This window comes from Sorghum bicolor, chromosome 10 (genome assembly GCF_000003195.3).
Source record: "Sorghum bicolor cultivar BTx623 chromosome 10, Sorghum_bicolor_NCBIv3, whole genome shotgun sequence".
NCBI lineage: Eukaryota > Viridiplantae > Streptophyta > Magnoliopsida > Poales > Poaceae > Sorghum > Sorghum bicolor.
In genome coordinates this window covers 23,199,213-23,216,961 of record NC_012879.2, presented here as the reverse complement: position 1 = coordinate 23,216,961, position 17,749 = coordinate 23,199,213, and the positions used below count along the sequence as shown (strand labels likewise).

General features: G+C 42.1%; 2 protein-coding genes across 6 annotated transcripts; one reads left to right on the top strand and one right to left on the bottom strand.

Annotated features, from left to right (window-relative positions):
* On the top strand, positions 2,073-7,333 carry LOC8072930 (phosphate transporter PHO1-3). 2 transcript variants are annotated; one of them, XR_002448876.1, is made up of 14 exons: positions 2,073-2,660; positions 3,035-3,386; positions 3,568-4,012; positions 4,097-4,145; positions 4,247-4,318; positions 4,412-4,541; positions 4,621-4,741; positions 4,850-5,099; positions 5,181-5,285; positions 5,379-5,423; positions 5,668-5,820; positions 6,381-6,612; positions 6,746-6,882; positions 6,978-7,333. XR_002448876.1 is itself a non-coding variant. In XM_021450456.1 (14 exons), the coding sequence occupies exons 1-14, from the start codon at positions 2,328-2,330 to the stop codon at positions 7,063-7,065; spliced, it is 2,559 nt and encodes an 852-aa protein (XP_021306131.1). In that variant the 5' UTR covers positions 2,076-2,327; the 3' UTR covers positions 7,066-7,333. The 2 variants fall into 2 exon arrangements, 1 of the variants encoding a protein (XP_021306131.1); XM_021450456.1 differs by having other exon boundaries at positions 2,076-2,660; positions 6,381-6,659.
* On the bottom strand, positions 7,540-10,296 carry LOC8078298 (pentatricopeptide repeat-containing protein At1g74600, chloroplastic). Of its 4 annotated transcripts, none has more exons than XR_002448877.1 (2): positions 7,741-10,296; positions 7,540-7,658 (listed from the first exon to the last, which is right to left on the bottom strand). XR_002448877.1 is itself a non-coding variant. In XM_021450457.1 (2 exons), the coding sequence occupies exon 2, from the start codon at positions 9,548-9,550 to the stop codon at positions 8,219-8,221; it is 1,332 nt and encodes a 443-aa protein (XP_021306132.1). In that variant the 5' UTR covers positions 9,551-9,583; positions 9,682-9,820; the 3' UTR covers positions 7,540-8,218. The 4 variants fall into 4 exon arrangements, 3 of the variants coding, with proteins under 3 accessions (XP_021306132.1, XP_021306133.1, XP_021306134.1); XM_021450457.1 differs by having other exon boundaries at positions 7,540-9,583; positions 9,682-9,820; XM_021450458.1 differs by lacking the exon at positions 7,540-7,658 and having other exon boundaries at positions 9,055-9,167; positions 9,284-10,296.

Here is a 17,749-nt window from a genome sequence, read left to right as displayed (position 1 = left end):
AAGAAGTAATTTATGGTCAAAGCTTAGAATCAACATCAAACAACCCAAAACGTCACTTGTCTGACTACAAGGAGCATGAAGATCCATTTAATCAGTATAGTATATTTTAAATCACCGATTGAAAATTCAGTCAAGTAGGAAATGTAAATATATCAAAGGTCATGTGTTCTAAGCTTCACAAAAAAAGTATGCGTTCAAAGGGGAGAGGAAACTACAAATAAGAATCATTGTCAATGGTAATACACAAAAAAAAAGATACATGCTGTTTCCCGGCCCTGTCGTAGTTGCAAAAGCCAAAGGAAGTAATCATTGTCAATGGTAATACACAAGAGATGGGTAAGGCTATATACCAAAAAAAGATACATGGTTGTTTTCCTTCTTGAGATTCAGATACTAATGGGTAGGAATGAAAACGGTATAGATATTTTCCGACCGTATTTGAGACCAAATTCGTTTAGAGAGATTCAGATATGTCCGTATCCGAGTTCAAATATTCAACATCTGATACCGTATCCGTATCTGAATACTTAAATCTTATATTTATAATGTCGACATCCAATCATATCCTATCCGACATAATTAACATTATCCATATTCAAATCCGAATCTGACCAGAAATATGAACTCAAATATGATATCAGTGATATCCGTTGATATCCGATCTGTTTTCATCCCTGCTAATGGGGACGGGTTCCCGATCTTTCGTCAGGTTCAAGATAAACAATGATTTAGTCGGAGAGCGACACACTGATCCGGCTTCAGATCACAAAGACCTGAACCCTGGAACCTTAGCACCACGTCTCCTCAGGTTATTGACTGACACTGTACGGTTGACCTTGTCAAGAAGACTAATCCTTGCCTGTGAATTGAGAAACACAAGAAAGAATGCAACCAAATTTACAGATGAATGATTAATCTCACAAAGTTGGGGTCTCACAAACCGATGATGGCCAAACTGTTGTAAATAGAATAATCTAAGCAAAACTGAAACCCTAATGAGAGTGGCGCCGACTAATTATAAGGTGTCAGGGTCGTCACTCCCCCTGGACGTGCCCCCCTAATGGGCTCAATGAAGATACATGACCCAACAGACCAAAAACGGTGACGCAACACCCTTCCAGATTCTGGATGCTGACTTATTTTGACAATTTCTATTGACTCTGAATGTATATTGACGCGAAACCAAAGCCATTAGTTAGCTTATCAAATTATCTTTCCATCCATACGTGGATCATCAAAAACTGAGTCCGAATGTATCGTGGGTGTCTGTGTTTACTGCAGATTGCTTCTAGATTCCGAGGTGGACTCAAACTTGATTTAGGCCTCCACCTTTGGTGACTCAAACCATATAAGCTTTAAGCCTCCTTCTCTATTTGGATACCCTTGCTCATCTACTTAGCCTCCATGTGATTCTCTAAGCATGGTCATGTGCATGGCGCCCATATCCTCATCAGATACAATGGATATATTTGTGTTCCAATTATCACCTAGATGTTACTTAAACTTTTGGTCATATATATATATGTGATACGCTAGCAGGGTATAGTACTGGCGCATTTAATTTAGGCCCTGTTTGGTTCCCCCAACTAAATTTTAGCTAGCTAAAATTCTTTTAGTTACTCTTGGGTGACTAATGGAACTAAACTATTTTAGCTCTTTTTAGTCAATGTGTTTGGAACTTTAGCTACTAAAGTGACTAAAATTTAGCTAGCTAAAATTTAGTTGGTGGAACCAAACAGGGCCTTAGTTCAAGCAGCAGCATATAGAAACCACCCAATGTTTCTGAAGCAGCTAAATGAATCTGTGCTGTAGATGAGGAGGCAGGCAACATAACATGTCCGAGAAGGGGTCGCTTGAGAACATCTAATCAGTCGTTGAAAGCCACTGGTGGTCTCGGTAGTTGCCAAAATTTACCTGTATTCTTCCATTTACCCATCTCTCTGCTTTCTGGTACATGGCAACCATCATCAGAGGTTGCAGCAGCCTAAGCCAAAATGCGCTACGCGTCAATCCATCCTATAAAATACCCTCCCTCCCACTTTCCCTCTCTATCCCCTGTCCACTAGAACACGTAACACAGCGACTTGTTACATTCCCCTGTCAGGCTTGATGCTCATCCAGTGATCACAATTCAGAACAGGTACGTACGTAGCTAAGAGCCACAACCCCCCATAGGCAACAATTCCCCCCCATGTTGCATGCTAACAGATACTTGAGAATGTGCTAACCTAACCCTGTCACAATAGATTCTAGTCCCAATTGTCCAACGAACTGAACTCTGCAGCACACTCCATCATGCACATGATATAAGTCCACACACCCAAAGCATGGCCTCCCTTGAGACGACGCACCATCTCAATCCCAGAGCACTGCACTGCTTCTCCCTCCTCTGGTCGTCTACGGAGGACGACAAGGAAGAAGCAGCAGCAGGTGCCCCAGCAATGGTGAAGTTCTCCAAGCAGTTCGAGGGCCAGCTGGTGCCCGAATGGAAGGAGGCCTTCGTGGACTACTGGCAGCTCAAGAAGGACGTCAAGAAGCTGCAGGCCGCAGCAGATGGTGCCGTGGCGCTGGCATCGCCGCTGCAGCCAGCGGTGGCTCCGGCTCACTGGGTGATGAGGCTGCCGTTCTTCCATCCCCATGGGCAGCCTGCCGCCATTCAGGCATGCACTTACCAGCTTTCCTTGGCGCTGCCTAATAAAGTTCCGTTTGATGCTGCAACGCCACGTTTGGAAAATAAACAAGCTTGCACATACACCTACTTTGCTATAAGTATATCGTACTATTATATTAGTAGCTACTCGAAAGTATCTTTTCGCAGAACCATATCTGCAAACAAAATCTCTTTTAACAAGAGGAGGACACACAAGCACCAGTACCATAAACATGTGGAAGCCAACGCTACGGCAACTATACCACCTAATAACATGCATGCCGCGATCGAGTTCGACCACTATCTATCACCTAATTAACGATGTAATATATAGTAATAATAACATATATAGTAATTAACATGCATGCCGCGGGTGCAATGCAGGTGCACAAGAAGCTGGCTGTAGACAGGAGCATCGACGGCGCGATGGCCGGGGAGGTGTACGAGACGGCGGTGGCGGATGGTGCCGGGTTCGTGGATGCCGAGGCGGCCAAGGCCTTCTTTCAGAGGCTGGATCAACAGCTCAACAAGGTGAACCGGTTCTACGAGCGGAAGGAGGGGGAGTTCCTGGAGCGCGGAGAGTCGCTCAGGCGGCAGCTGCAGATCCTCGTCGACCTCAAGGCTGCCATCACCCAGCAGCAGCAGGCACAGGCACAGGCACGGCGCGGGGCCGACTCCAAAGGGAGCACCGACACGGATGATCATGATCCCGCCGTTTCTTGCTCCATCCAGCTTGGTGAGACCATGTCCCTGCACGTACCAAAAGTCCTGTTCCTGTATGCCAATTACTTATTATAAGCCAGCTGAAGAAACAATATTACCTTTTTCCTTCGTGCTGTATAAGATTGTCCTGTTCCCTTTCTTGGATTGACTGCTATATATACACTGATCCTGACATAGCATCTCAAAAATCACAGGAGGCCAATCTCTTAGGGAGATTGCAGAGAAAGAACAAGAGTGTGAAGAAAAACTCAACGACGATGTCACTGCCAAGAGCACTGACGAAGGACCTGAGGACCAGCTCTCCGTCCCTCAAGGCCTTATTAGTGAATCAGGGAGACTTGGCAAGCCGAATGAAGAAGTTACGAGCAAGCTGAGGACACTCTCAGGGAGGGTGGTCACCTGCCACGGCAGGAATGTGAGGATCAACATCCCAGTCACCACGCCTTCCAGGACTGTCACTGCCATACGCGAACTGCTGTTTGAGGACATGCTGAGCCAATCGAAGAAGATTGGCACACATGGTACCGATGGCAATGAGAAGCTAAGCATCAACAAGAGGAAGGTGCACCAGGCAGAGAAGATGATCAGAGGTGCTCTCGTTGAGCTATACAAAGGACTGGGGTACCTCAAGACATACCGGTATGCATAGTTGATTTTGCAATATGGCTTGTACTTCAACTTTTTCTTAAGTCGATACTGACAACGAGAGCATCCTTGTTGCAGGAGCTTGAATATGATGGCCTTTGTGAAGATCCTGAAGAAATTTGACAAGGTTTCTGCTCATATCTCTTGCTCTCTTTTGATGGTGCAATATCCTGAAATTTATCTCATATAAGCAATTCTGATGATAGCAGCTATATTTTCATGTTTCAGGTTACAGCAAAGGAAGTGCAGCAAATTTACCTCAAAGTAGTGGAGAGCTCCTACTACAATAGCTCTGACAAGGTATTTTGTAGCAATGAAGCAATTCTGAGATGCTTTCAATAATTTCCTTCTATCTAGGCTCCAAATTTCTGACTGCAATTTTCATCTTAACAGGCAGTCAGGCTCATGGATGATGTTGAGGAGCTGTTTTTGAGACATTTCACAGATGGTGACAAACGGAAAGCAATGGTGTATCTGAAGCCAAATCAGAGGGAAGAATCACATTGTACTACGTTTTTCATTGGTAATAATTTTTAATAAGGTTTTCATTCCTTCATCACCATAGATTTTCCAATCTTTAAACAAACCTATAAAATTTTCAGGATTATTCACTGGTGGCTTCATAGCATTATTCATAGGTTACTGTATCATGGCACGCATTGCTGGAATGTACACTCAGCAGTCAAACAAGGTGTACATGTCAACATCTTATCCTGTTCTTAGGTGAGCACTCAACATGCCAATTCAGTTGCCGCTGTGCAGTTCCTGAAAAAGAAAAACTACTGCAATTCAGGCATGCCATTGCTGATAATATTTGATCCCAAACTGCAGCATGTTCAGCCTCTTCTTTCTGCATCTCTTCCTCTATGGATGTAACATTTTCATGTGGAGGAAGACACGCATAAACTACACATTCATATTTGAATTCACGCCTACTAAAGAGCTCAAGTACCGAGATGTGTTCTTGATATGCACTACTTCCATGACAATTGTTGTTGGTGTAATGTTTGCGCACCTCACAATAATTGTTAAAGGAAATTCATCAAGCGCAGTCCAAGCTATACCAGGGTCCTTACTTCTGGTATGCACTATTGAACTTAACAAATTTGTTCATAATTACATATGAAAATTTATGACCTTATAAGGTGCTCCCTCTATTCAGGTGTTCTTGTTGATATTAGTCTGCCCTTTCAACTTCATCTACCAATCAAGTCGTTACCAATTCCTTAGAGTTATCAGAAACATCATTCTAACACCCTTTTACAAGGCAAGTTTCTTAAGCATAATTGTTTAAGATGTGTGCTAAACTTCCAATTAAATCAAAAGGGAACAAGCTAGTAAATTTTTTGTATATATGCAGGTTGTCATGGTTGATTTCTTCATGGCTGATCAGCTCTGCAGCCAGGTAATAATTTAATTAAATACTAAAGGTTGGTCAAGTTCACTTAGGCAAACTTAAGCTATTCCCTACAAACCATAATGCTCAGAAGTATGTATTTTTAATATAAACAGAAGAGGACTTATAAAAAGTGGTTCTCCTACCGTAAATACTTATCTGAGTTACAACTCGATAGGCTACTACATACTCGAGCATAAATGATTGTATTAGTATCAAAATGACTAAGCATGTAATTACTTCTGACAAACAGGTTCCGGTGCTAAGGAGCCTGGAGTATTTGGCATGTTACTACATAACAGGCAGCTACATGACACAAGACTATGGCTACTGCACAAGAGTGAAACACTTTAGAGACCTCGCTTATGCAGTATCCTTCCTGCCTTATTACTGGAGAGCCATGCAGGTATATAATCCATCAGTACCCACTGTTCGCCTAAACAGCCGTTTAGACCGTTTAAACGCCGTATAAACGCTACACAGTAGTACGCCGTTTACGTTTAATCATCCGTTTAGCCCGTTTAATTGGCCATTTAGCCCGTTCAATGGACTGTTTAGCCGGGGCTAAACAGCAAGTAACCGACGGATTACCATTTAACGTTTAGGAAAACATTGTCAGTACCACTCACCACAAAAGAATAATGTTATTTGGGACATTGACATGCTCAAAAAATTATATTCAAATCAATAATTTAATTGTAGTGTAACAATAGAACCGAATAATATATAATATTATTATTACAGTACTTCTGGAGATACATCTTCTACTTATATGATTCTCATGTTTTAAACATGAAAATTTAGAAACATATCAATAGTCATGGTTTCAAACTGTACTTAATTCAAAAACAACTTTTTCCATCTGGAGGTAGTAAGATTGAACATAACGACATGATAGTGTCCCTTCTTTGTTGTCCCTTCTAAAGGCTATTTATAAGCTAGTGGTACTTTACTGTTATCCTACAGTGCGCACGGAGATGGTTTGATGAAGGGGATATAAACCACATTGTCAACCTTGGGAAGTATGTGTCAGCCATGCTTGCTGCAGGAACAAAGGTGGCATATGAGAATAACAATAGTACTGGGTGGCTGTCACTTGTTATCATTGTATCAAGTATTGCAACTATCTACCAACTGTACTGGGACTTTGTCAAGGACTGGGGTCTTCTACAGTTCAACTCCAAGAATACCTGGCTTCGTAATGATTTGATACTTAAACAAAAATACATTTATTTCATATCCATGGTGCGTTTTCAAATAATTAAGCTCTGCATCAAGATTTCCAAAGCAAAAATAGATAGTTCACTTACAGAGACTCACATGTTTTACAGGGTCTGAACCTTGTCTTGAGGCTTGCTTGGCTTCAGACTGTCATCCACCCTAATATTGGAAGCCTGGATTCTAGAGTAACTCTATTCTTTCTAGCAGCACTTGAAGTGATAAGACGAGGTCACTGGAACTTCTACAGGTAAATGCTTTTAGAAAATCAAGCTGTTAATGGGAACTTTTCGATTTGATATAAACATGAATGTCACACTAAAGAACTATAAACTTTAATGTCAGGCTGGAGAATGAACACCTAAACAATGCAGGGAAGTTCAGAGCAGTGAAGGTTGTTCCGCTTCCTTTTCATGAAGTGGAAGAGGACTAACAAAATAGGACCACCACTGGAGCAGGTTGTAGGTGTTAAAAATACAAACAGTTCGTATGTAACACCAACTAATGCTAGAAAGCATGCACTACACTACCATTAATAAGATTCATTTTTTTGTATGAGCAATAAAGGCCATTCCGCATTGTCAGTATGGACAAGTTGTATGGGAGCAGTAGGCACTTACATAGAATGTAGATTTCCTATAAGTTCCCCAACATTGTTAGAAAACTCAAGCAATATAAAGCAGCAGCTCAGCTCTACAGATGTTCCTTTGCTCCTCATCAATTTTGTGTTGTGCCTGTCATGCATAAATTACCTCTAAAAAGGTTTGTGATCATTTTGCAAAGCATAAAATTTCTTTATAAGCCACTTAGAAGGTACAATAGACACTAGCAGAATAGCATATGCCACTGAACTCTTGTGATCTCAATAATGAACTTCACAACTTGGAATTTAAGAATTGCAAGGATCTACAGAATCCTGACAAAGAGTCATATTGGCATTGTGCAATGACCTCACTTTCAGCTCTCACTCATGTAAGCCATGTCTCTACCGAGTCATTTGATGTGCAACAGAGTATGCACGCATATCTGGTCCAAAGCATAGAAAATTATAGTTTATTTGGGATTTGTAAAACATACTGATAAAGAGCTGGACTGTGCTCATACTAACCTCCCACAGCAGGTGAACATAAAAAACTTAAACCTAGGTGTAGATTTTGTTTGTATCCACTGAAGAGATATCTCTGTATCTCCAACATCAATGTAAAGTTTGGCTGACAATAGAGAAGTATCAATATACTTTCCAACTGCAGCGCTGCAGCGCCCTATGTACAGCTTACAACATTGGCAGCATCGTAGAGCATCACAAATTTAAAGAAACATAATCACTCAAAGTTTACAACCGTGTTCCACACCATAGAAAGGATAATAATCTGCCTTCTGCACCACATCATATATTTTCTTCCGTGATGATCTGACATAGGTCAGTTCTATTCGATACAAGACACTGAGACCATGGTTTGCTTGCATTCACGGATATCTTTTGTTCTGCTTGTCGATTTCTTATGATTCAGGGCTCTGCGCTTCACTGAAACCATGGAGAGTAGCAGACCCCTAGTCTTTCGGAAAAGAAGCATTATCAACTAACATTACATCACTCCAATTTGTAATGTATCCAATATATTCTCTGATAATTCTTGTGCATCAATCCAACTCCTTCCAGTATCCTTTCTTGCTTGCTGGGTATCGAATACAGTGCGATTCCAGCATTTCTCATCCCACATGTCAACTGAAGCATGAATGCTTGATAATGTAATGTATGCTGAATAATCATGTGGTGTAATTTCCAGAATTTTCTTAGCTGCTATTCTTCCTAACCCCAAATTTCCGTGAATCTTACAAGAAGCTAGCAAAGCTTCCCACAATATTTGGTCTGGTTCATAAGGCATTGCATCAATGAAGTCCATTGCATCACAAAATCTTCCAGCACGGGCAAATAGATCAACCATGCAGGTATAATGAACCATCTTGGGCTCCAAGTTGTATTTTGCCTTCATTTCATTGAAGTACTCACAGCCCTCTTTTACAAGGCCCATTCGGCTGCAAGATGATAGCAGGCCAACAAAAGTGTAATCATCTGGACAGACCTCTTCTTCTTGCATCAGATCAAAAAGCTGAATGGCTGCCACCTCATTGCCATGCTGTGAAAAACTTGTGAGTAATGCATTCCAAGTGACAATGTCTCTATTACTCATTGAGTTAAATATCTTCAAGGCAACCTGGACACTTCCACAATTAGCATACAAGGTTACGAGTGCATTCTCTACAGAATTATCATCATCAATACCTAGCTTCACAGTCCTCGAATGGATTTGCAATCCAATAGCTAGATTTGAGGTTCTAGAACAGGCTCGTAGTACACTAGTCATGCAAAATACTGGAGACCCCAACCCTCTCCGGAGCATTTCCCTAAAGAACAAGAGTACCTCTTCATCAAGACCATTCTGAGCGTAGCAAGTTAACAATGCCGTCCATGATATGATGTCCTGTTCCTCCATTAGGTTAAATACAGTTTCAGCACTAGTGGTATCACCACATCTGCCATAAACAGTGATGATAGCATTCAGTAGTAAAGTATCCAACTTGAAGAAAGTTTTTAAAGCATAACAATGTACCTCCCGAACCATTCTCAGTTGTCCAACAGATGAACAAACCTGCAGCAGACAAGTCATAGCTGACTGATCAATTGCCATATTTGTCAAGATCATCTCCTTGAAAACACCAATTGCCTCTGCATTGTATCCATTACGAGCATAAGCTCCAAGCAGGGAAGTCCGTGAAAACACATCATGCCTTATACGACAAGCCAACCTAGCTATCTCATCAACTCCACCACATCTGCCATACATCGTCATCAAGGCACTCCCCAAAGCAGTGTCAACCTCAGTCCCTATCTTCAGCAAGCAGCCATGAATTTGCATTCCAACGGATAGCAAATCAGGCGTATTGAACACCTTCAGGATGCAAGAAAACGTCACATTGGTAGGCCAAACCTTTAATGCCAGCATTTTCTTGAACAGCAGCATTGCTGCGTCATGGTAACCTGACGAACCTTGGTTGACCAGACAGGCAATCATGCTCGTCCAACTCAGGACGCTCCGCTGCGGTGCGAGCGTGAAGGCCCGCCATGACGAGTCCACCCACCCGCACTTGGCATACATGTCCACCAACGCCGCCGCGACGCTCTCATCCTCGTCGACGCCGAACTTGGCCACGCAAGCGTGCACCTGCACGCCAGCGTCGACGTGTCTGGCGCGGGAGCACCCGGCGACCAAGGCCCCTAGCATGAACGAGTCCGGACGGTCCCAGCTTCCCTGCCCCGCACCGTGAAGCATGTGGGAGAACAACGCGAACGCCTCCGCGAGGACGCCGTGGCGGGCGGAGCCGGAGATGACGACGGACCAGGACACGAGGTTGCGGCGGGACATTTCGTCGAACAGCCTGCGGGCATGCGCGGGGACGGAGCGGCTGAGGTAGGCATGCAGAAGATTGTTGCAGAGAAAAGTGGAGGCAATGCAGCCAAGCTTGATGGCCACGCCGTGGGCGGAGTGAGGATGGCCGCCGCTGCGAAGGAGGGCGGCGAGGGGGTCGCGCATTGGTACCGCATCGGCCGCACGCGCGGCTGTGAGGGGCTGGCTGTATTCTATTTCCTTCACTGGCCGATGTAGGCGATGAGTACCACCCATTGCAAAAAAGTGCTCTACAAAAGAAAACTATGGTCTTGTTCACCTAAAATTTAAAATTTTTTTAAAGATTCTTCCTCACATCGTGGCATAGCACTAAATATAGATAAAAGTAATTAATTATATAATTTATCTATAATTTGCGAAATAAAACTTTTGAACCTAGTTAGTCCATAATTACACAATAATTATTAAATACAAACAAAAATACTAAAATATCAAAATCCAAAAAAATTAGTTCTTAAGAAAGCCTATTTCTACTTGACAATTGAACTGAAAATCTTTATAATTTGTCAACTCCCTTACTTTTTCTTTCCCACTATTTTAACACTTTTTTAGGACTTGTTTAGTTACATCTAAAATTTAAAAAAATTTCAAGATTCTTCATCCCATCAAATCTTGTGGCACACATGTATCAAGTACTAAATATAGATAAAAAAATAACTAATTTGTAATTTGCGAGATAAATCTTTTGAGCCTAGTTAGTCCATGATTAGACAATAATTAACAAATACAAACAAAAATGCTATAGTATGCAAAAACTTTTCACCTAGGGAACTAAACAAGACCTTACTTTAGAATTTAGATGGGTATAAAGGTGTTAGGTCCTAAATGAAAAGACCAATATTCTAAAAAATACTAAACAAAGCAAATAGTTTATATTTTCTAAAAAAATCTAGGATGTAATTAAGTTATGAACAAGTAATAATGAACTATGTGAATTTCTAATTTTTTGGAACATAAATTTAATTGTTTTGTTGCATAATTTTGGGATGCACTTGGTATTTATGCGCCTAGAATTTTTAAAACATATTTTGGGAATTTAAAAAAAAACTCAATATTGGAGGTTAAAAAGCAATCTCTATATTTTCTACAATTATTTTTGCACTAAAAAATTGTTTCAAAAATTAAAAATTATAAAAAAACAAACCTAAACACTGCATGTGGCACAACCTCCTAAGTGTTTGGGCCCACCGGCACCTGTCATTGTCCCAAAGACCTATGACGGTAATGCCGGGGATCCTCCCACTCTAGAAGTCCGATGAGCACCTCTGGACGCTCATTCCACCGCTATCCGGGGCGTATCACACAAGCCTATCTTGACCACCAGCAATGGTCAATTAACGAAAATGTCTTCTCCTCGCCCTTACAGGATAGCAAGTGGCCACCTTAACACCAGGATCACTCGTTGCGAACACATTGCAGTATCACAAACGACATAAGCCCAAAATAAGATTTCAGAGTAAAACAGCGGAAGTATTACATAACTTATTTTACAAAAGGAGTTCTTCCAAATAGCAGAGTGTTATTACAAGCCAGGCCCAGCGGAGCAACTTAAACTTTAGTACACAGATTACAAACTTATACAGACCCTGCCCATGGGTCACGCTCACACTTCTTCGTCGTCAACCTCGACGACGGACACACAACAGGGTCCGAAACAGGTCGGCTCCTGAGCTTCACCTGCAACAGGGGTTGTAAAACCCCGAGTACGGGAGTACTCAACAAGACTTACCTGGTAGAAAAAGAGGAGAAATTAGGAATGCAGGCTTAGGGTAGACAAGGGGTGGCTGAGCAAGGAGCCAAAGTGTTTTGCTAAAAAGCTTACTAATAGTGCATCCTTACTTTCAAGTTTTACCCACGAATCCCTCTCCTTAAGAGGTCGAGGAGTTCGAGGACAATCTATCTAGTTGCTTCTCACAGACAAGTCTGTAAGTTCCTAGTCCTTAATCAAAGTATTATTTATCAAGGTAGTAAATGCAGCAAGTAGGTTAACCCAATTCTCAACTACCTAATGCAGCACTTTCAATTCATAAGTGATAAAGGATTTAAAACATTCAAGGAGGGGTTAATGCATCCGGGGCTTGCCTTGGTTGCAGGGCAGAGAGGGACCCTCGGAGACTTCCCAAGTCTCGGATCCTACTTCCTCGAACGGAGCACCGACCTCGGGGTTCGGTTCAACGGTCGCTCCTTCGGTCACGTGCACTATACGCAAAATGATGTATGCTCATGATATGCGTATGACAAATATGCAAAAAGGACCAAGTTAAGTACTACTGGCTCTCTTGGTGCAACAGAGACTAAACAATAATTAAAGTTGTTTAGTATCTTAGTGTCTTTACCCAAGAGGTTGCATCTGTAAATTAAGGTTTCTCTTAATTCATAATTATCCTAAATTAACTAATTATTAATTCTTTCTTCTTAATTAATTCTTAATTAAATATTAATGATAGCAATTAAGCATTAAGGCCAAACAATAATTAAATGCCAAAGGTCATTAAGGTTAATGACCTCAGGTCAACACATAATCCCAAAATCACTCAAACCCTAATTTTTAGAATTTCACTAATTATTACCTAATTATCCTAGAATTATTATTTAATTACTAATTAAGGGTTTAATAATATTTTATTCAAACATTATTCAAATGCTCAAAATTTGGTGTGGAGCCAGAGAATAATATTCAGAGGCATCCCACAAATTTTGGTGATTTTTGGACATATTAATAAATTATTAAAATTCATAGAAGTTTTATTTACTAATTAAAAGAGGCAATTTTTATACACATGCAAACTACCAGAAAATAAAACTTAACATTTTTCCTGTGTTCTACTTATTTCATGGAGTCTATACAAAAATTTTCATGATTTTTGGATCAGTGCACAATTTTTCACACAAATTCAAACATAAAGCACTTTTAATTCAAAAAGAAAAAGAAAAACAAAAGTTTGAAACCGGAAGGGGCCCGGCTAAACGGCCCGCAGGCTGGCCCACACGGGCGCTGAACCCGCCCCTTCCCCTCTCTCATCCAGACACTGACAGGGCGGCCCCACCCGTCAGTTGCGCCTTCACCGCGCACGGCGGCTCGGCCACGGCTCCGGCCGCCGTTGGCGAGGGTTTTGGCCCCTGCGCGAGCGCGCACCAGCCTCGCCTCACCTTCGCGAACCTATTGCTACCACTCAATCGTGCTCTACTCCCTTCCTTTCACCTTGGCCACGCGAATGGCGGACGACCGCCATGAACGACCGCGGACCGGCCACTAGGGCTCGGTAGAGCGCAAACGGACGAGCTAGAGAGTTTCCATGGACGGTAAGGAACATGGTGCTCACATCACCACGGCGAAAGAAGCAGTAGAAGGCCTTGGCACCGATGGCCGTGCGGTCGAGCGGGTGCTCCGGCTCCGGCGAGGTCGTTCCGGCGATCCTGTTCACGTCTAGGGAAAAAGAGAGAGCGCATGAGTTATAGGAGCTGAAGAGGAACTGGAAACGACCGCGAGCGAGGTGTACCACTCACTGGAACAGCGCGGCCACGGAGGGAGTTCCACGGCGGAGGTTTCTGTCGGAGTTGGGGGAGATAGAGAAGCTCCGGCGATTGAGTGGGTTAGGGAGGGAGCTCGGGGGTGCTCGGGGTTCGCAAGGAGGTGGCGAACGTAGTGAACTGCTCAAATTGGCTCGAGGGGGACCGAGTACGGTGAATTTTGGGAGAGAAGCTCGTCGGGATTCTTTGGCTCTGGACGGAGATAATGAGCGGCGTCACCCACGCTGGTGCTCAAAGGGGAGGAGGGAGCGAGCCTGGGGCGTCCACGTCGCCTGGCGGCACTAGCAGCAAGCAGCTGCGTGCTTGCACACATGCACGCGGTGCTGCCTGCGCGGCGGCTGCGCTGGACAGGGGGCCGGTGATCCTCATCGGATCACTGTAGCTGACCCTTATCCCCTCTTCTCTGTCCCTTTGCAAAATTCGACCAAAACTTGAACTCAAGCCAAATTGCCACCAAAATGAAAGTTGTGCAAAATTTTATAAGCTACAAATCATATTTTGGTGACCAGAGCTAATTTTGAGTGGAACATGGTGAATTTGACCAAACAGTTTGAAGTTCGAAATCCAATTTGGGGAAATTCAAATTTTTTGAATTGGGGCAGATCAGGATTTCCAAAATTACTTTTGATTTTTCCAAACAACTTGAAAAACTCCCAACATGAAAGTTGTTCAACTTTTTGAGATCTACAACTTTCATGTTGGTCACTTTTCAAAATTCCAAATAGATTTTGAATTGGAGGTTCAAATTGGAAAAGGGGACACTTTCTGGAAATCTGTATTTTCAAAATTACTTTGAATTTTATATTGAAACTTCAAAAACTCAAAACACCAAGGTTGTACATCTTGACAAGATCTACAACTTTGCTTTTTAACTCAACCTCAAATTTTGCTTGGTTTTTGAATTGCACAAAAGGGGGCAGTTCTAGGGTTCAAAAATCAGGGTTTCCCCCCCCTAATCTTTCGGAAATCTTTCACCTTAGGGTTTTAGCAACCAACACAAGCATCCATACACAATGTAAGCACACTTTAATTCCCTAAGCACATTCAACCAAATTAAACTTGTTTTAAGTTAATGCATCAGGGTGTGCTTAGCAAATATGTTGTGCAATGCTGATGATGACATGATCCAAATTTTAGTAACCGTAACATCGGGGATGTTACAGCCCTTCCTTAAAGAAATCTCGTCCCCGAGATTTAAAGCCTTAGGGTACGTAATGGAAAAGGAAATTTGTCAAACCCTTTCACCTCCAACCTTTTTCATAAGAGAAGAAGTTGGGGAAGATTACTCAATTAGAAACATACATGTACACTAAGTACATGACTTTGACTACTCCTTTCCTTCACTAGAGTACACTCCCTATTTTATTAGATGTTGTCTTGAAGAGAAGCGTGAAACTCAAGAAAATTCTCCATTAGGTAATCTTCAGATTCCCATGTGGCTTCCTCTTCAGAGTGTTGGCTCCACTGTACCTTGTACCACTTGGTAGTTGTTCTTCGAGTAACTCTATCTCTTTGGTCCAATACTCGGATAGGATACTCCGAATAAGTTAGATCCGGTTCAAGTTCCACATCTTCAATATCTTGAACTTGGTCTGGTACCCGAAGACACTTTTTCAATTGAGACACATGGAACACATTATGTATCTCGGATAGTCGTTCGGGCAGTTTAAGGCGGTAAGCTACCTATCCACATCGGTCAATGATTGGAAAGGGACCAATGCAACGGGGCGCTAACTTGCCTTTAACACCAAAACGATTTACTCCTTTCATTGGGGATACTTTCAAATACACATGATCACCTTTGGCGAACCTTAACGGTCGACGTCTTTTACCGCATAGCTTTTCTATCGGGACTGAGCAACTTTTAAGTTATTTTGGATTTGTCTAACTTTGTTCTCAGTCTCTTTCACTAAGTCAACCCCGAAGAACCATCTTTCTCCGGGCTCCGACCAGTGTAACGGAGTTCGACATCGACGGCCATATAGTGCCTCAAAGGGAGCCATCTTGATACTCTCTTGGTAGCTATTGTTGTAAGAAAACTCTGCTAGAGGCAAGCAGTCATCCCACTTATCTGGAAAATTTAGGGCACAAGATCTCAATAGATCTTCTAGAGTTTGATTCACCCTTTCAGTTTGCCCACCTGTTTGAGGGTGGTAGGCGGTGCTGTATAAAAGTTTGGTGCCCAAGGACTCGTGTAAACATTTCCAGAATTGGGAGACAAATTGTGTGCCTCTATCTGACACTATTGTCTTTGGTACCCCATGCAGACTTAGGATACGATCAAAATAAATCTTAGCATAAGTGGAGGCAGGATATAATATCTTTACAGGCAAGAAGTGTGCTCTTTTGGTGAGACGATCCACAATGACCCAAATAGAATCAAAATCTTTAACCGTCTTGGGCAACCCTACTATGAAATCCATACTAATATCATCCCATTTCCATGCTGGAATAGGCAAAGGTTGCAATTCTCTAGCGGATTTGAGATGAATAGCTTTGACCTTTCGGCAGGTATCGCATTGGGCCACATAGCGAGCTATTTCTATCTTCATTTTTGTCCACCAAAACCTTTGTTTTAGGTCCTGATACATGACATTCCCCCCTTTTCTCATTTTATCACTTAGTTGCATATTTATCTACGATGAGGGTCGAAGGAATTGAGTCTCCCAATCGGGGAGCAACGACGATTCGAATCGCTTAGCAATCCAGCTGGAGTTCCTAACCACCCGACATATGTAGAACCAAATCTTGCATATGTCAACCCAATTCTAGCTCTCCCCAAATTTGACCAAGTTCGTGGCACCCAAGAGCACAGTAGTAGACATAGGTTCGCGAAGGTGAGGCGAGGCTGGTGCGCGCTCGCGCAGGGGCCAAAACCCTCGCCAATGGCGGCCGGAGCCGTGGCCGAGCCGTCGTGCGCGGTGAAGGCGCAACTGACGGGTGGGGCCGCCTCGTCAATGTCTGGCTGAGAGAGGGGAAGGGGCGGGTTCAGCGCCCGTGTGGGCCGGCCTGCGGGCCGTTTAGCCGGGCCCCTTCCGGTTTCAAACTTTTGTTTTTCTTTTTCTTTTTGAATTAAAAGTGCTTTATGTTTGAATTTGTGTGAAAAATTGTGCACTGATCCAAAAATCATGAAAATTTTTGTATAGACTCCATGAAATAAGTAGAACACAGGAAAAATGTTAAGTTTTATTTTCTGGTAGTTTGCATGTGTATAAAAATTGCCTCTTTTAATTAGTAAATAAAATTTCTATGAATTTTAATAATTTATTAATATGTCCAAAAATCACCAAAATTTGTGGGATGCCTCTGAATATTATTCCCTGGCTCCACACCAAATTTGGTAGCATTTGAATAATGTTTGAATAAAATATTATTAAACCCTTAATTAGTAATTAAATAATAATTCTAGGATAATTAGGTAATAATTAGTTAAATTCTCAAAATTAGGGTTTGAGTGATTTTGGGATTATGTGTTGACCTGAGGTCATTAACCTTAATGACCTTTGGCATTTAATTATTGTTTGGCCTTAATGCTTAATTGCTATCATTAATATTTAATTAAGAATTAATTAAGAAAAAAGGATTAATAATTAGTTAATTTAGGATAATTATGAATTAAGAGAAACCTTAATTTACAGATGCAACATCTTGGGTAAAGACACTAAGATACTAAACAACTTTAATTATTGTTTAGTCTGTGTTGCACCAAGAGAGCCGGTAGTACTTAACTTGGTCCTTTTTGCATATTTGTCATACGCATATCATGAGCATACATCATTTTGCGTATAGTGCACGTGACCGAAGGAGCGACCGTTGAACCAAACCCCGAGGTCGGTGCTCCGTTCGAGGAAGTAGGATCCGAGACTTGGGAAGTCTCTGAGGGTCCCTCTCTGCCCTGCAACCAAGGCAAGCCCCGGATGCATTAACCCCACCTTGAATGTTTTAAATCCTTTATCACTTATGAATTGAAAGTGCTGCATTAGGTAGTTGAGAATTGGGTTAACCTACTTGCTGCATTTACTACCTTGATATTTGTTATCTTGTCCTTGGCAACTGTTTTGTTTTAAAACTGCGTAGTGATGCTTAGCCCTGCTTATTAGATAGGTTTTCAACTAAGAA

Coding starts and splice junctions, on each gene's coding strand:
- LOC8072930 (XM_021450456.1), top strand. CDS start 2,328: ATGGCCTCCCTTGAGACGACGCACCATCTCAATCCCAGAGCACTGCAC. Junction 6,660..6,745: donor ACATTTATTTCATATCCATG/GTGCGTTTTCAA, acceptor CATGTTTTACAG/GGTCTGAACCTTGTCTTGAG. Junction 6,883..6,977: donor GGTCACTGGAACTTCTACAG/GTAAATGCTTTT, acceptor CTTTAATGTCAG/GCTGGAGAATGAACACCTAA.
- LOC8078298 (XM_021450457.1), bottom strand. CDS start 9,550: ATGCAAATTCATGGCTGCTTGCTGAAGATAGGGACTGAGGTTGACACT.